This window comes from Ahaetulla prasina, chromosome 7 (assembly GCF_028640845.1).
Source record: "Ahaetulla prasina isolate Xishuangbanna chromosome 7, ASM2864084v1, whole genome shotgun sequence".
NCBI lineage: Eukaryota > Metazoa > Chordata > Lepidosauria > Squamata > Colubridae > Ahaetulla > Ahaetulla prasina.
The window spans coordinates 13,401,451-13,420,592 of record NC_080545.1 but is presented as its reverse complement, the minus strand read 5'-3'; the positions used below and the strand labels follow the sequence as shown (position 1 = coordinate 13,420,592).

General features: G+C 39.6%; 1 protein-coding gene across 3 annotated transcripts in view; it reads right to left on the bottom strand.

Moving 5' to 3' along the window:
* LRP6 (LDL receptor related protein 6) overlaps positions 1-19,142 on the bottom strand; it is an 84,256-nt gene that overhangs the window by 59,958 nt on the left and 5,156 nt on the right. For 2 of the 3 annotated variants that reach the window (XM_058190652.1, XM_058190651.1), the window contains exons 2-3: positions 11,669-12,062; positions 8,219-8,416 (exon numbers count right to left, since the gene is read on the bottom strand). In XM_058190652.1, coding sequence (XP_058046635.1) covers positions 8,219-8,416; positions 11,669-12,062 — 592 coding nt within the window. Of the gene's footprint in view, positions 1-7,672; positions 7,867-8,218; positions 8,417-11,668; positions 12,063-19,142 lie in introns of those variants that run through there. The other variant, XM_058190653.1, reaches the window with a different exon arrangement.

The window sequence follows — 19,142 nt, the reverse complement described above, 5'->3', positions numbered from 1 at the left end:
TTGAGTTTCATATCCAGGATCTGGCCTTCTAAAGAGCAGTCAGGGTTGATCTCCTCTAAGACTGACCGGTTTGATTGCCTTGCAGTCCAAGGGACTCACAGGAGTCTCCTCCAGCACCAGAGTTCAAAGGCCTCAATTCTTTGATGCTCAGCCTTCCTTATGGTCCAACTTTTACTACCATACACTGCAACTGGGAAAACCTTTCTTACTATAGCCAAATGAAATAGTTTTGGTCACCCTGTACTATTGACTTCCTGGTCTGGTTTACCTAGAAAGGATCCCTCTGAGGATTGTAGGATTATTAGCTAGACTGGAAACTCAGAAACAGCTTTCTGAAAGGAGACAACACTAATTCATTCAGGTTAACTGTTTAGGAAGAACTCAGCAACTAACTACCTGATGGTCTATGACCGTGATGGCGAGCCTATGGCACGTGTGCCAGACTTGCCCCCTCTGATGGCACTCGAGCCGTTGCCCCAATTCAGTTCTGCCGCGCATGTGCTTGCGCCTCCCACCAGCTAGCTGGTCTTCAGGTCCCTGTCGCACACGTGCAGGGTGGGGTGTGTGGGGGGGCTGTGCGCACAAGCGTGGGGGGTAGGGCGCATGGGGCCATGTGTGCATATGTGTGGGGGCTGCAGGGGACGCACATGTATGTGCGGGGGTGGGGCGCATGCACAGGGGTCACACAGGCATTGCATTTTGGGAGGTTGGGCACCTGCATGTGCATTTGCACACCCATGCACACAGTTTGGGCACTCGGTCCGGAAAAGGTTAGCCATCACTGGTCTATGACTTAGAAAATCAGCAATACCTTAATTCAGAGGTTCCCCCAACCCCCGGTCCATGGAACGGCACTGGTCCATGGAATGCCAGAAACTGGGCTGCGCAAACAAGCGAAGCCCCATCCATGGGATGCAGGCAGCATTGGAAACCACGCCCCCTCTGGTTACCAGAAAAACCTCTCTCCACAGAACTGTTCCCTGGTATCCGAAAGGCTGAGGGCCGCTGCTCTAATCAGTGTTGGTTTCAGGCGATGACGAAGAAGGATCTCATGTGTTTAGTTCTTGTACACTAGTGATCCTCATGCGTCTGATGGAGGGGTCGTTTTCTACTATCCAACAATGCAGGAGATGCCATTGTGAGAACCAAGACATTATATCTCATGTTACTTAATCAGAGGTGGTATTCGGCTGGTTCGGACGAACTGCTAGCGCAGACAATCGGTTGGCCCCACCCACCAACCCCCACTCTATCCTGTCCTTCCTGCTTTGTAGCTCATCTCAATCGTGCAGCACAGCTGATTCCCCCCCTCCCCGGCTATTCTACTTACTGTTGCTGGCTTGGAAGGTAAAGAGCTGAGCTTCCAAATGCTCCATTTTCAGCGCTGCCTGCAAGCACCTTAGGCACGCGCGCGAAGTGCATGTGTGCATGCAAAGCACGTACTCACTGAACCAGTTACTAAACCGGCAGCATCCCACCACTGTACTTAACATGCAAATAAAGTGTATGAGACAGTTCACCAATATGCCATCAAGATGCAGATGACATTTCTCTTTCTTTGGTTGATGTTTGGTCAACAATGAGATTAGGTTCAAAAATTGTCAGGCACAAGCAATCAGACCTACACATACAGAATTCAATCTTGCTGCTTTATTATATTCTACCTGTTATATAGGAAAGTCCCGAGATGGCCAGCTTCATCTTGGGAACAGATAGATAAAGCTCTATGGAGCTTAATGAGGGTCAGTTCTGGATCTCTTGTGGCTGTGAGCGGATTCAAGGCTAATTCCACACTTGAGGCCACCCCCCTGCCCAGCCAGGTGTTTCCCAACAAAAATTGAGACTTAGCACAGGTAAGATAAAACTGATCCTGATCAGAGATCAAGTATCATTTGGAAACAGAGTACCTTTTCGATCTCTTTTGGATGTGGTGGTAGTAGTACCTTGGAAGAATCAAGTTGGTTTGTTTGTATTTCACGTCTCTAATCAACTTACAAAAATGTATAAAATTAACATTACAATATAAAAATTAATTTAAGATCAACATTTTAAAATTGTAAGGTTCACAGGCTGGAGTAAGTTTTGGATTCAGCTTTGCACCTGGAGCTCAGGTGGTGGCTCAGGTTAAACTACTGAAACAATTCTATCTGTTCCTAATGAGGTCCAACTTGGCCACCAACTTGGCCACAGAGGCATGACTCAATTACATCCAAATTAACATGCTGTAAATGAGGCAACCACTCTGAAAAACAATCTTGGGAAAAAGCACAGCTGACTCAGAATGCAAGACTGAGGAAGATGGAATTGCACACAGGCAGAATCATATTACAAGGATGCCATTGGCTAACAGGTTCTTTGTGGACATTATTCCAAGTTTGGTGAAACTTCAGAGCTTAAACGGTTTGTGTCTGGGACAGTTAGGAACCACATCATCTTGTTTCAACATGATTTTGTCTTAAAACGATGAAGAGGTCCTTTCCTTTGTCCCTAACATAGGGGGCACCGTTGGTGAATACAAAATAATCAGAGTCAAGTGAAGGGAGAAATATCTATACATAAAATGACATTGAGAAAAATCAGGATGAACAACAAGGATGGTAGAACTTTTGCTACAGCCTATTTCTATCTGTTGAGTCAAAAGCCATCACCAGATTCACAAAAGTTGCATAAGGTTTAGCATGATTGATCCCTTCTTGGCAAGATAACTCAAGAGTTGCATTTTTAATTTTTCCTACAGCGACCTTATTTGGAGACTATACTGAAATGTATTTCTTCCATGCATCTTGATTTGCTCAGATATGCAACTTGGAAGAAATGTTCAGAAGATGTACTAGCCATTAGTTGATTGGATCCGGGTCACCACTACTTTGAGAGATAGTGTCTTAAAGAGATTCTCCCATTAATCAGGAAAGTTTAAACTACTGTTTTGCTCCACTAATGAGAAAAAGGACTATTTCTGGAGACAGTATTTCCTGTCTGGGTGTTTTACTGTCTGAAAGGCTTGTAAGAAAGCCCTTAATCTCATATATTAACCAGGCAAAAATCCAATATTTGAAAGAGATTTGGACTGGGATCTAAGAAATAATTCCAGAGTATCTTACTGAAGTGCATAAGCCACTCTTTAACAGGTATCTGTTTGCTGATCAAGGGCTTAGCTGAAAAAAAACCCAGATGAAATAAGATTCTAAAATCAGAATTCTTCCTTTTCCTACGACTTAACTGAATTTACTCCACTGTTTTTCAGCATTCTCTTATTAACTCCTTTGTATTGAATGTGCAACTATCCATTTATAGAATGAATCATCCTGGTTCTTCATAACCCTGGCAATTACAATCATTAATTATAACTAACCTGTACTTTTGATAAGGCTGTTAATTCAGCAAAGCACGGATTGCATTAGAATATTTTTTTTTCAGATCAATCTTGAGACATTCAGTGTTTCACTGTTTTGTAGCGAGATAATAAAATGTGACAATCCAACTAGATAAACCAGCCTTAGAATCGGCAATGATGATACTGAAATGGGGGACAGTATCTGCCCCTTAGGCTCAACCATCAACAGTGAAGGAACAAGCAGTCAAGAAATACGCTGGAGATCAGCCATGAAAGCTTTGGAAAAAATATTCAGTTGCTGAGATGTGTACAGGTAGACCTCGACTTACAACAGTTCATTTAGTGACCGTTCAAAGTTACAACGGCACTGAAAAAAGTGACTTACGACCATTTTTCATACTTACAACCTTTGGAGTATCTCCACTGTCATGTGATCAAAATTCAGATGCTTGGCATTTGGTTCGTACTTACAACCGTTGTTGCTGTGTCCCAAGGTCATGCAATCCCCTTTGATTACCTTCCGACAAGCAAAACCAACGGGGAAGCCAGATTCACTTAACAACCGTATCGCTAAATTATCAACGGCAATGATTCACTTAACAACTGGCTGGAATAGCTCAGGCTGTTAAGAAGCCTGTTATTAGAACACAGTAACCTGCAATTACTGCAGGTTCAAGCCCGGCCCAAGGTTGACTCAGCCTTCCATCCTTTATAAGGTAGGTAAAATGAGGACCCAGATTGTTGGGGGGGCAATAAGTTGACTTTGTAAAAAATATACAAATAGAATGAGACTATTGCCTTATACACTGTAAGCCGCCCTGAGTCTTCGGAGAAGGGCGGGATATAAATGTAAACAAAAAACAAACAAACCTGTGCCAAGCAAGGTCATGAAATGGGGGCACAACCCACTTAACCAATGTCTTACTTAGCAACAGAACTTTTGGGCTCAGTTGTGGTCGTAAGTTGACGACTACACCTTGTATCTACCTATAAAAATCAGAACAATGCAAGCCATGATATTCTCTCTCACAATCTACGGGAGTGAACATTGGACTTTAAAAAAGCAGAAGAGGAAGACTCTGAACTTTTGTGTTGGAAGAAAATCCCAAGAATATTGTGGACAGCCAAGGAAACAAATGGATGCTAGAACAAATCAGTCTGGCGTTCTCACTTGAGACATAAATGATAGGTTCAAATTACCCTATTGTGGATACTTTATGTTCTCTGGCAAAGGATTCAAAGCTGGGAAAAGTGGACGAACGAGAAGAAGAGGACAACCAGCACAAAGATGGGTGGGATTCAGTTACAGTTCAGTTCAGTGGATGGGGATGTGGTTGGAAAAGTTGGAGGATCACTTAGGAGAAAATTTACGTGGTAGCTAAGCATCGACAATGACTTTAAGGTACATAATCAACCATTACTTAATATATAGAAGCACTTAATATAAGAGCAAACAATGTGAACGTATTACCATGATAGATCGAAATGGATTAACATGCTTCTGAACTCACCACCACTGTATAGAAAAAAAAAACCCAAAAACAAATAGGTCCCTAGCAATCACATCAGCATTTTGGAACAGAACACACATGACAGTACTCCTGATGTGTGTACCTGGGTGTCTTTGTCACAACTTCACACAATTCCTCTAGAGTAAGAACAGAGGCAAACTTTGCTACCACAAACCTCAGACATTCAAAGTCAGAATCCCAATGAAAGCATGAAAATTGTAATAACAGACAAAATGCACCCACACTTTGTCACAGTCCAAATTGCAGCCCAGTGCCAGGATCTTTATATTATTATTAGCTGAAAAATGGCCAATACGACTTCTATAATAGTCGTCTTGCAGCATCCAAACCCAAATAATTCTTGGTCACAACAATCTGATCTGGTGGTAAATTATTGTATAAGATTATGGAGCTAGATAGACTGAAAATTAGACCAGAGGAACCAGAAGTCTGCAAGGGCAAGTCGAGGGATTGGAAACTATATTTTCCATCCAAATTGTATCTTTTCATTTTATATGCCAGTCAATAATTACTATGGAAGCAAACAGTAATAAGCAGCAGAAATCATGAGTGACATGTAAATACTTTCTTTTGTTCTTTCCATTTCAAATCAGTAATTTTTGAAACAAAAACACACTATTTTAATTCTCATTCGTCTTTGATCACATTTAAATTTCTACTCTTTGATCACCTTTTCCATTAAGCAACTTGGGTATAACTGCTGAATGACTGGGCATTCATTTGCCATCCTTTTCCAGTCTGTCTTATTGAGAAAATCATTGGCCAATAACGTCAAAACAGGGGAGGAGGGGTGGGGGTGTGGAGAAGAGTTGAGCTAAATAATAGGAGGCACAATCATCAGCCAAAAACAATTCACACAGTTGCAAACATTCACAAAAGTCTTCATGTAGATACTCCCAATAAATATTTATCTCTTACTATAACTACATTCAAAGATAATTCTTTACATTCAGTCTTTACATTAAGTACAGTCTTTTACATTAAGACTGTAATATGTTTTTAATACAGTCAGGTCCTAAAAAGGACTCAAAACTATACAAGTGAGATTTAGTTGTAAAGGAAAAGATCACTTTTCCTGGCACTGAATTTAAACACTCAAGCCATTAGAACACCATTATGAAAACACCTGGGCCCAGAGTGACTCAAAGAATTTTTTTTAAAAAAATTGTTATTCTGAAAAACCAGGCCAAATTCATCCAGTGGTTCTTTGGAGCTCGCTTAAAAAAACAAAAACAAACATAAATAACCACAGTGAATCCAGTAAGTATATTTGGGTGACTCCAAGTGACCAAAAAAAGGAAAAAAAAAAAGAATCAGTGACACAAACCAACTAAACAAAACCACAGATAAGCCAAAGACAGTGATTTCATAATTATGAAAAAAAACTTTCCCAGCTGCAATTTGTAACGGTGTACAGTTTTATTGTGTGTTGTACATGTGGTCAGATTCAATTAGAAGACCATATTGTGAGTAATCCTTACTCAGGGAAGGGACAATACAAGTAGTCCTCAAGTTACGGTCACAAATGAGCCTAAAATGTATGTTGTTAAGTGAGAAATTTGTTAAGTGAATTCGCCCCCCTTTTACCACTTTTCTTGCCACATTTGTTGAGTGACTCACTGCAGTTCTTAAATTAGTATTATGGTTGTTAAATGAATCTGGCTTCCCCATTGACTTTTGCCTGTCAAGTCACAAAAGGGGATCACATGACTTTAGGACACTGCAACCGTCATAAATATGAGTCAGCTGTCAAGCATCTAAATGTAACTCATGTGACCATGGGGAATGCTATAACGGTCATAAGTGTGAAAAATTGTCATAAGTCACTTTCTTCAATAACATTGTAACTTCGAACGGTCATTAAATGAACTGTTGTAAATCGAGGACTACCTGTATTGATTGGGACCATTTGCTAAGCCAAACACTTTTTTTTCCTTTCTGCTATAGTGTCAGACTACTAATGACTGAAAATTATACCATTCAAAGACATGCCATACTTGTAAATGTTTCTATATTTCAGTGCACTTTAAACTTCATAAATATTTTAAATAGTTTTGAATAGCTGCATAATTTCCCCACACTTAATATTCATTTTCATAATTTACCCCCAGTTGAAAGAATTCCACACAGCATGCAAAATAAACAAAAACAAACGAGCAAAATTAAAAGTAAGCATTAATCACAGTGCTTCATATTTTTTTTTTTAAATGCCAGATTTTCTTGTTAAAAGCCGTTCTCAAAGGCAGGAATATCCCAATACTAAAATTCAAGCCGATCAGTGGGCATAAAATGACATCTCCCTCTTCGCATTGATCTAGACACAGAAGCATTTTGCAAGATAAAACCATCTTTCCAAAAACATAAGAATACGCATCTTGCCAGTAATTCTAATAGTGAGAACTCTCGAGAGAATAATTCTCATTCTCATTTGATTTTACTTGAATCAAACAAATTAAGAAATTTCCTTTAGAAATTTTAGGAAATTTACTGTCCTTTACCTTTCTTCTGTAGATAAAAACAAAGTATCATTCTAAATCAAGATATCTGAAATTTAACAAAGTAAAACAAAAGCAGAGAAATCATGGGCAAAGATTGGCTTGTATTACAGGCAGTCCTCGCTTAACAACCTGTTGCTTAGCAACTATTCAAATTTACGATGGAGCCCCCCAAAAGTATATAGAACAGTGGTGGGTTGCCCCCGGTTCGGTCCAGTTCTTGCGAACTGGTAGTAAACTCGGGGGTAGGCTCCGCCCACTCACCCGGATGTCATCATAGAGGATCTGCGCATGCGCAGAAGTGAACGCACTGGTAGTAAAAGTAAGTAGAACCTGCTCCTGATTTAGAACCCGATTCTGGAGTTCCAATGGCCACAACCAAAGACCATATTTTGGATACTTGGCAACCAGCTTGCATTTATGGTTTTTTGAAGTGTTCCTGTATCCAGGTGAACATGATTTTCAGATGTTTTTTTAAAGTTTCTGGTGTTTACACTCCAAGGATCTAGCCAAAAAAAAATGCCCATTGGGTATAATGGATTCACTTAATAAACACCACAAAAAAGTTCATTAAATTGGTCACAGACACATGGTGACCTGGTTAACGACAACCATGATTTAAGACAGGAGTGGGCCACTGCAGCCTCTTTACTACTTGTGGACTTCAACTCCCAGAAGCTGGCTCAGGAATTCTGGGAGTTGAAATCCACAGGCAGTAAAGAAGTTATGGCTGCCCATCCTGGTTTAAGACTGTAATTCAAGGCTCAACTATAATATTGTGAGTCGAGGGCTGCCTTTTTTCATTTGTCTAAGATAAAAACACAGGTTTCCTTTAAAATTACCATCTTAATTCATACCTATGAGTCCCATCCAGATTTGATCTGTGAATGAAGTTCAGTTTGGCATCTGCCCAGTACAGCTTCTGTTCTTCATAATCCAAGGTTAATCCATTTGGCCAATAAATATCTGCATTGATAATAACTGAACGGCTTGAACCATCCATCCCAGCCCGTTCTATCTTTGGCATTTCTCCCCAGTCCGTCCAGTACATGAACCTGAGATTAAATATATATATATATGTATGAGAAACAATTACATCCACATTTCCCCCCCCAAATACACTGTAAGCATCTTCCAAACAGAAGCAAAGTATCAATTAACTACATTGCTTGATACCTCTGTTCTTGATCTGAGTTGGATAATGGGGTTAGTTAGTTAGTTAGTTAGTTAGTTAGTGAGGTAGGCATACCCTGGTTCAGGTAGTCCTCGATTTACAACCATTCATTTGGTGACCGTTCAAAGTTACAACAGCACTGGAAAAAGTGACTTATGACCCATCCTCGCATTTATGACCATCTCCAGAGTCGCATGATCAAAATTCGGATACTTGGCAAATGGCATGTATTTATGACAGTTGTCAGAAGGTGGCAAAAGGTAGTCCACATGACCCTGGGACACTGCAGCCGTCATAAATACGGGTTAGTTGCCAAGCGTCTGAATTTTGATCACGTGACCATGGGGATGTTGCAACAATCATTAGGGTGAAAAATGGCCGTAAGTCACTTTTTTAGTGCCATAGTAACTTTGATTGGTCACTAAATGGATAGTTGTAAGTCGGGGATGACCTGTAATATGTAATAGTGCATAGTTTTTAGGGCGTCTTCTATCATGTCTCCTCCTCGCTCCAAACTAAAAGGCTTCAAGTATAGCAGGCCTTCTTTGTCATGGGAGGAAATGTGAGTTGGTGCCAAGAGTGAGATCTGAGATGGTTCGGCTCCTTGGCTGCTAACTCTTTTTAGCAAAGAGTTTACAGGATTATGTTTCTACAATATAGCTGCAAAGAGTTATTTTTACTGCCTCTGTAAATATATCCAAGGTAAATTTATTTCAACGCTTTTGTGTAATTTTAACCTTTGCTCAATTTTTATTTGTTCATTTTGATCATGCTTGGGGGATGTTTTATAAAAAAACACTTTTGTTTTCTTTCTCTATGACCGTGATGGTGAACCTACGGAATACGTGCCGGAAGTGGCACACAGAGCCATTTCTCTGAGCATGTCAGCCATCACCCCGTTGCTCTTCTGGACTCCGGCGTACCAGCTGGTCTTTGCACGTGCAGGAGCGCCAGAAACCAGAACAGCAGCTCCCAGGTGTGCTGGGAAGCTGAGCTTCTGGTTTCCAGCGCACCAGCTGATCTTCACGTGCAAATGCGCACCAGAAACCAGAAAACCAGGTGACCAGCGCACATCTGGTTTCCAGCACACCCGTATGTACACGCCAGGGAGCTGCTCTTCCAGTTTCTGGCGCTTCCCCACATGTGCGTGATCCCACTTTTTTATGTGAGGCAACCAGAATTTTTTTTAGTATGCCTTTTTTTTTCCATGAAAAAAATCACCTCTCATTTTATGCACATTTCAATTGGAATGGAGAACAGATACTCTTAACAATTTCCTGTCAATGGATATCCAGCGAGGTGGCAATTTAGTGTGCCAGTTAGGCATTTCTTCAGGAAATAATTGAGTTTGCACATATTGTTAAATTTTTGAGAATGATCATTTGGATTCTAATTCAGAAGCAAAGGTGACTTACAACACAGCAATGAACTGCCCGCATCAACCCCTGCAAAACTGAAATGAAATTCAGTGAGTGTCTTTCTCATTGTTCTTTGTGTTTACTCTCAGAGTAACATATGCCTAGGGAATCTGCTCTCAAGCAAGAGGTTTAGGTAATAATTCTGACATATGTAGTTAGCAGATTATATTATCATGATTCAACATTCAAACTCACACAATTTATTTTTTTTAAAAACTCCACAAAATACATTTGAATTTAATTAGCTTGACATTTCACCTGCCAAGACTTTTCAGTGTTGAAGTGACGACAAGGTGAAGATGCAAGGAGAAGAAATTGGGGAAAGCTGAGAATATGTTACTAATGAGCTGTTAGCAACACTTAAATGACCATTTTCAAGGAAGACTTTAAATCCTATAGCTCACACTAGGTTTTATGATTAAAACCATGAGGAGAACAGCCAACCTTGCCGTAAAACAAAACAATGTATTTGCAATGAAAAATGTTCATCTCTCTCAAAAAAAAGGAGGCACCTCTTCACCGTATATATCTGTTATGTCTTTTAAAAAGATGAAGAGGACTGTTACAGAACACTTGTGTTTTGATCATTCTGGCAAAGAAATTCACACTCTGCACAAGGACATTTGATATCTGGGATAGATTAAAGAGAACAGGTAGTTGATACACGTTGGTCGACTTTCAAGATCATTCCACATACGAGGAAACTTATAACATACCTGCTGACCACTTCATGGCCATTTTAAGAGCTCCCTTCCCCAAGAGGGAGAAGCCCAAAAGTTCTGCCTGTTTTAGAGGGGCTACCATAGGTGTATTAAGCCTTTCAGAGGCCAATTTCCCCGAACCAAAGGTTTTAAGGAGCATCTTAGGGGCCTTACTTCTTTGAAAGGCTTATGGTAGTACCTTCTCCACTGATAACAAGGCAGTGGATAGCAACATTGCCGCTGGTGGCCAAAACAAGTCTTGTGAAAACGTAAGCATTTACTGTACTTATTCTTACTTAGCATTCCTAAAAGAGAGGGATAGGCACGGTCTGAAACGAAAATGGAAATTCCAAAGTTGCTCAAAACATTCCATCTTCCTCCAAACAAGAGGGTTTTGCACACCCTACTCCTGTTGTTTTTCCTACTGTTAATATTTATACTGACTTCGATCCTTCCAGGATTGCTGACAGAACATACTCCAAAAAAGTCAAGATGGCAATTGCATGGGGCCATGCACATGAACAATTCTGTTTGTTCATGTGCATGGCCCCCTCATCCGTTTTGCTTACCATGCTGCAGTTATTGTGGTTCATGAATCTATACATAAAAATGCTAATGCAATTGAGCTTAAATCGTTTAACTTTTTATTCTTGGATGCTGGAAAATTAAGAACTTTTCTTAAAGCAGGGGTCTCCAACCTTGGCAACTTTAAGACTTGTGGACTCCAACTCCCAGAATTCCTCAGCCAGCCCAAGGTTGGAGACCCGTCTTAAAGAATACTTCATAAAAAATAAAGTTCCCCCCTCAAGTCAGGCTTCCTTCAACTTCCCAGCCTAGCTTACAACCCTCATTGTATACAACCAGGGTTTCCTGGGAAGACAGCCTGTATTACTGCTTAATTAAAGTTTTGAAACAATGACACAGCAGAGCATCAGTTTGGACATGCCCTCTTTGCTCAGGAGTCTCTATTGAGCTGGGAAAAATTGCTCTGATCACATAAAGAATTGGACCTACCCTCTTGCAGGATCTAATGCAATTGCTCTGGGTTGATCCAGTTCTTGCCAGAATAAAACCTTTCGCAAAGATCCATCCAAATTGGAAACTTCGATCCGGTTCGTTTCAGAATCCGTCCAGTACAGTTTTTCACCCAGCCAATCACAAGCTAGCCCATCAGGTGACAAGAGCCCAGAAATGACAATGTTTTGCACACTTCCGGATTGGTTGAATTCTGTGCATTTAATGGCTTCTTCGCTGACGTCACTCCAGTATATCAAACCATGGATGAAGACGAAGTCCAGCGCAGCAGCATCTTCCAAGCCACCCACCACAATCGTAGCATTCTCGGTCACGTCCGCAGCATCCACCAGCCGAAGATCACGCCGATTTGCATAAAGCAACAGTGGAGATGCTTTGGAGAAAGAGAAACACGTTATGTAGTCAAGAATGGTGTGAAGATTCCAGTCATTTAAAATACCTCCATCATCAGTAAGTTTAACTTCTAATATTAATCTTTCCAAGTGAACATTCATCTAAAAACACCGTAATTTAAACGTTTCACTCTTGCACTACAAAAAGTCTGAAAATAACTTCCCAAATATGATTTAGTTGACTTGACACCAAGTGTCAAGGTGTAATTCATTTAACAGTGTTCCAGCACCACTTGTGACACAGTATGTCTCGCTCAAGAAGTACACAGAGTTATTTAAATCTTAATTTTATCTCATCCTTAAAACAGGATGAGACAAATTTAGAAGGAAACATCTCTCAAAAAAGAGTAACTCCATGGAGACTGAATGTATGTGGACTTTCTGCTCATTATTATTCGGATGAGAAAACTTCAGAATAGTTTAAATCTGTAAATCTGAATTCGCACAACATATTAATATATGGGCTATTCTCAGCAAGTGGTTTATTTACTTACAGCCTACAGCAGGGGGGAAATCCACTTACTTTCACTACCAGTTCGCAAATGTGAGCACGCACACCTCCTTCATGCATGCACAGAGCTTTCTGCGCATGCACAGAGGGTCAAAAATGGGACGTGATGACATCTGGGCGGGTGGAGGTTCCCGCCGCTGGCGCAAGCGGTTTGCCCCAGCTGGATAGAACCAGCTGAATTTCACCACTGGCCTAGAGTAATATGTAAGTCTAGAAATTTTAGGGTATGCGCCTTGGTGAATGCCATAATGTCATATGCGAACCGGGACTTGTTCAAAATTCCAAGGATAAAAAAAAAGGTGATGTGTGAATCTAATTTTAACCATCAGCCAATTATGGTTTTACACTTTGGTTCATTCAGCAATTCCTTCTACGCATCACACTAGGCCAAAAGCAAGCAGATTCTGTTGTGGGTTAGCATACAATAATCTAAAATACCACATCAATTCTCCTCAGCTTGCCAACTCTTCTTTAATTACATTAAATACATTATCCACGACTCTATCTCACATATGCTTCCTATGTTTCTTATCTGTGGGCCAAACAACAATCTTTTTCTGCATGGTTTTTGCATTACTTAACCACCTGGATATGAGTCACCTGGATATGAGTGTTTCCTTGAGCCATTGGGAGTAATATTCATAGTATATTAAGCTTACATGCCATTCAAATCATCAACTCCAAGCAATTTACTGTCATGCAAAAAGAAGATTAAAATAACCAACAATAATGCACTATTCCTATGCTGAGGAATCATAATCTCATATACATATATAACTCATATACATATATGTTCTTAAACAAGAGGACTACCTCTAAGATCATCACCAAGGCCTGTAAAAACATGCTTTGGGGAATGCTGCTTTAACAATCAAAAAAGCCCATCTCTCAGAATCTGGTAGATTATACAGTAATGGCCAAAATTGTGGAAACCTTTTGGGAAAAGTGTATTTTCTAAAACTAGCTAATAACAGCACTTTTTTTGGAGAAATACCATAAAATTATATATCAATGGAAAGATAATTTAATCAAGAATGTAATGCAATACCTTCTATGAAGGATTTGCTATTAGAATAGCAGTTACAGTATAAAGAAGAAAAATGAAACACGTAGAAAAAATGAGATATACCATAGAAAAAAACGATAAATACAAAAATTATCACCATATCAGTTAATACTTAGTTGGGAAACCTTTAGCATGAATTACGGCCTTACAACATCTTCCCATAGAGTGAACCAAGTCTTTTAGTTCAGCAGCTGTTATCATGTGAAACCAAGATTGAATGATGGCTTCTATTAACTGAGTTTTATTGCTGGGTTGCTTCTGACTAGAAGTTTCTTTAGTCAGCTCCATAGATTTTCAATTGGCTGAAGGTCTGGGCTATTCCCAGGCCATTCCAGCAGTGGAATATAATCATCTTGAAACTCCAAAAAAAAATAATGGTTTTATTAGCCATCAAACCTCAAAAATACACTTTTCCCAAAAGGTTTCCACAATTTTGGCCACTACTGTATATTTTAAGAGAGAAAATCCTAAACAATCTTGCTCTTCCTAGTCTAAGTCGGTACCTGGAGAGCCATTGGGAGCAGGCTGTCTCACAGATATCCAGGTCTACCTATGTAAAATGAACAAGCAGAAGACTAGAGAGAACATTCATGAATACCAACTAGAAGTCAGAAGACCCAAAGAAAACTCCTTAATTTCACAATATATGGATAGACTCAGCCATTATTTCAACTGGATAACTGTCAGCATCCTAGACTAGAGCAAAGCTAAATGCATAAAAGAATAGTTAAGGAATTCCTGGAAGCTCCACATTCAGACAAATCACCCATCAATAGAGATAGAGATAAACTATACAAGTACAAGTCAAAAGAGTCCATTAAAAAACCTTGGGAAGGAACAAAAAGACCCAAAGCATGCCTTCCAGCTACCAATACCCAGATAAGCAGGGATCAACACCAAACAATCAGGCAGATAATAACACTCTAATCAAGGAAACACCAGGAGATAACTATGCCTCCATCAAGGTATGGGAGGACAAATGACTAGTTTGCCCTATTTCAAGTTCTGTTTATATATCACTCTCCAAAGAAAAACTGGAAAAGTCAGATTTATTTATGTATTATTCTAGCTGCAGGTTGCTCTTATTTTTCCCTTCTGTATGTAATTTATTCAGTCAAGCCTGCAAATTGAAGTCTATTCCAAAAGTGATCAAAATAAAAAACAGGCTCTTGTCACAAACGGATTATATATAAATTTCATATATGAAGAGATCAACAAAAATGGAACGCAATACCACCATGAAAATAAGAGGTGTCTGAGGAAATTCAATTTTATGCATTTACTCTTAATTTCATAAGCAGATACAACCCTTGTCTTATGGAAGAGACAGCATTTGGAGGAATGGAAAAGAAAAGTGTAACTTGTTTTAATAAACACATAAAAAAATCAAGGTTCTGATCTTGTTAGATGTGAGCTATAAAGGAAGAAATACTTGAGCATCTCAGGGTGTTTTTTTAAAAAGTTCTTCATAAAATGTAGGACAATTGAATTAAACTACACTAAACCATTATTTTTTTAACCATGATTGGATGTACAAACAAAATTTGCTAGATTTACATAACCCAACAAATCATAACTTATTTTTAAAACAACAATAGCTGGAGTAATTTATGACCACAGCTACGTCCAGTTGCAGTGTCCCACAATCATGTGACTATAATTTGTGACTTTTTTGCTGGTTTATAGTATTTTTGACAGTTTCCAACAAAAAATGTCTATTTGGAAGAATGGGTTCACCGAACAATCAGAGTTTGCTTAACAACCATATGATTTATTTAACAACCACCATGAAAAATGCTGGCTGGGGAATTCTAGGAGTTGAAGTCCATACAACTTCAAGCACCCAAGGTTGGGAAACATAGCTCTACTTCATTTACGTATTAGCCAGCAAGTACAAAATTTGCCTGCTCCCATATCAATAACCCCATTAAGTGCTAGTAGTTATGCAAAGCAAATTTTCTTGAGAACTCAGAAAGGCTAACAGCATTTTTCCCAAACAAAGCCCATGTCATCAGATGCCTCAACAATAGAGTTCTTAGTCTCAGCCAACTGTTTCTGCTACAACACCCAAACAAATTAAGTCTTCCAAAATTTACAAGAAATACTACAGAACGAAGCTTTGAATAAGACACCTGAAATCTGATGCGCTTACTTTCAAGTAAACACATTAGGTTTACTTTGCTGGAACTGGGTCTGTCTAGTTTAATGAAAAGAAGGATTGGGGGTGACATGATAGCAGTCTTCCAATATCTAAAGAGTTATCACAAAGAAGAGGAATCAAGCTATTCTCCAAAGCACCTGAAGGCAGGATAAGAAGCAATGGATGGAAACTAATCAAGGAGAGAAGCAATCTAGAACAAAGGAGACATTTCCTGACAGTGAGAGCAATCAACGAGTGGAACAACTTGCCTCTAGAAATTGTGAATGTTCCAACATTGGAAATTTTTTAAGAAGAGATTGCTCAACCATTTGTCTGAAATGGTACAGGATTTCCTGCTTGAGCAGGAGTTGGACTAGAAGACCTTTAAGGCCCTTCCAACTGTTATTCTGTTAAGTAAATCCCTCCAGATATGGAACTGAGTGAACATAATGCTTGAATCAGGAACCCTCTCCTAGCCAGGCTGAACATACCCCATACAGATGGCACACTAGTAGCTGGTTCACATTTAGTCAGTGGCAAACTGAAATCAGGTGATGGAGAAATTTAGGAGGGAAGGTTTGAGGCCCCCTCCTTCTGGGGAACAGTGGTGGCGCCCAGCTTCCGCCTTCACTATGAGAATTTTGATGACATCACTTCCTTCGGCTTCCTGGTTGACTAACTGTACTCTGGACTCGTTGCTCCTGTGAGTGCCCCTGGTGGATCCGGAGGAAATTACAAGGATACTGTGCTTGCCTGAGGATTTTGAATACTTTTTTTCAAATGGCAAAGGTCAGAGACCAACTGCTGGAGAGATGGAGAGAATTTTGGAAAAGTTATCCAATATGGACAAGAAATTGGATGAAATAAGAGCAGAAATTGTGACTATCCAAAAGGATTTAAAGGATACTCAACAAGTCTCAGCAGAAAACAAGCAGAAAGTGGAAGGTTTGGAGGGTGAGATGCGGGCAGTGCAGAAAAGAGAGGAGACGACAGGCAATGCTGTGCTTGACCACAGATGGATAAAATGTCTTATTTCCTTAGGTTTCAAAATTTGGAAGAAGTGGACCAAGAAGACTTGAGAGATGTTGTGACTAAATTGTTGGGAGAATTTCTTGGGAGAGGTGTTGATTTCATGAATTGGGATGTGGATCGAGTTTATAGAGTTAATTCGCAATATGCACGCACGCATGCAGTTCCCAGAGAGGTTCATGTCAAATTTGTGAGAAGAGAGACGAGAGATGAAATTCTTAGAAAACATAGGAGTGGGGCACTGATTTACAGGGGCAGGAGATAGCCATTCTGAGGCAGATTCCCAGACAGGTACGTGAAAAAGAAAGAAATATTATTTTTGTCAAGCAAATTGTACCAGAAGGAGTGGGCTTCAGATGGCTGATGCCAGAGGATTGATGATTTTCCGGGAGGGCATTACGAAAAAATCAGTACAATTGTGGAGGCTACGGCCTATGTGGAGGAACACAAAGCCTTCCTGGAATCAGATGATCCAGGAATTGAAGAAGGGGAGGTTATAGATCATGGGGCTGAGCGGCTGCCGCTGTTGCGCCCTGGAGTTGGGTCAGGCTGAACCCAGAGTTCTGAGATCCAAAACTAGGAAGTGATAAAGATATTTGGGATTGTGTTGGTTTTCCTTATTCTCTTTTGTACGATATTCTGATTATTCTTGACTCTTCTTTATTACGTATTTAAAATTTGCAAACTTAGCTACTTCGTGTCACCTGCTTGCCTTATGGCTGTTGTATGTGTTAAAAAATTTGAGTAAAATTCTTATTTTAGATAAGAAAAATGAAAATTTACCATACTTGATATGTATTTGTATAAACCTTTTTTGACTAATAAAAACTTTTTGAATAAAAAAAAAAAAAAGGTTCTGATCTTGTTAGATGTGAGCTATAAAGGAAGAAATACTTGAGCATCTCAGGGTGTTTTTTTAAAAAGTTCTTCATAAAATGTAGGACAATTGAATTAAACTACACTAAACCATTATTTTTTTAACCATGATTGGATGTACAAACAAAATTTGCTAGATTTACATAACCCAACAAATCATAACTTATTTTTAAAACAACAATAGCTGGAGTAATTTATGACGTCCAGTTGCAGTGTCCCACAATCATGTGACTATAATTTGTGACTTTTTTGCTGGTTTATAGTATTTTTGACAGTTTCCAACAAAAAATGTCTATTTGGAAGAATGGGTTCACCGAACAATCAGAGTTTGCTTAACAACCATATGATTTATTTAACAACCACCATGAAAAATGCTGGCTGGGGAATTCTAGGAGTTGAAGTCCATACAACTTCAAGCACCCAAGGTTGGGAAACATAGCTCTACTTCATTTACGTATTAGCCAGCAAGTACAAAATTTGCCTGCTCCCATATCAATAACCCCATTAAGTGCTAGTAGTTATGCAAAGCAAATTTTCTTGAGAACTCAGAAAGGCTAACAGCATTTTTCCCAAACAAAGCCCATGTCATCAGATGCCTCAACAATAGAGTTCTTAGTCTCAGCCAACTGTTTCTGCTACAACACCCAAACAAATTAAGTCTTCCAAAATTTACAAGAAATACTACAGAACGAAGCTTTGAATAAGACACCCTGAAATCTGATGCGCTTACTTTCAAGTAAACACATTAGGTTTACTTTGCTGGAACTGGGTCTGTCTAGTTTAATGAAAAGAAGGATTGGGGGTGACATGATAGCAGTCTTCCAATATCTAAAGAGTTATCACAAAGAAGAGGAATCAAGCTATTCTCCAAAGCACCTGAAGGCAGGATAAGAAGCAATGGATGGAAACTAATCAAGGAGAGAAGCAATCTAGAACAAAGGAGACATTTCCTGACAGTGAGAGCAATCAACGAGTGGAACAACTTGCCTCTAGAAATTGTGAATGTTCCAACATTGGAAATTTTTTAAGAAGAGATTGCTCAACCATTTGTCTGAAATGGTACAGGATTTCCTGCTTGAGCAGGGAGTTGGACTAGAAGACCTTTAAGGCCCCTTCCAACTGTTATTCTGTTAAGTAAATCCCTCCAGATATGGAACTGAGTGAACATAATGCTTGAATCAGGAACCCTCTCCTAGCCAGGCTGAACATACCCCATACAGATGGCACACTAGTAGCTGGTTCACATTTAGTCAGTGGCAAACTGAAATCAGGTCTCTCCAGTCTAACAAAAATATTGTACTGTAGCCCCTCTGCTATACCGTTGTTTGAGAATTAATATACCAACCACCAACCAGGCAATAAAAATAACTCCTGTGCAGTATTTCAAACTGAAAGGGAAAAGGTCCTTCAGAGCATGTGTGAATGCATGCAGAGCACGC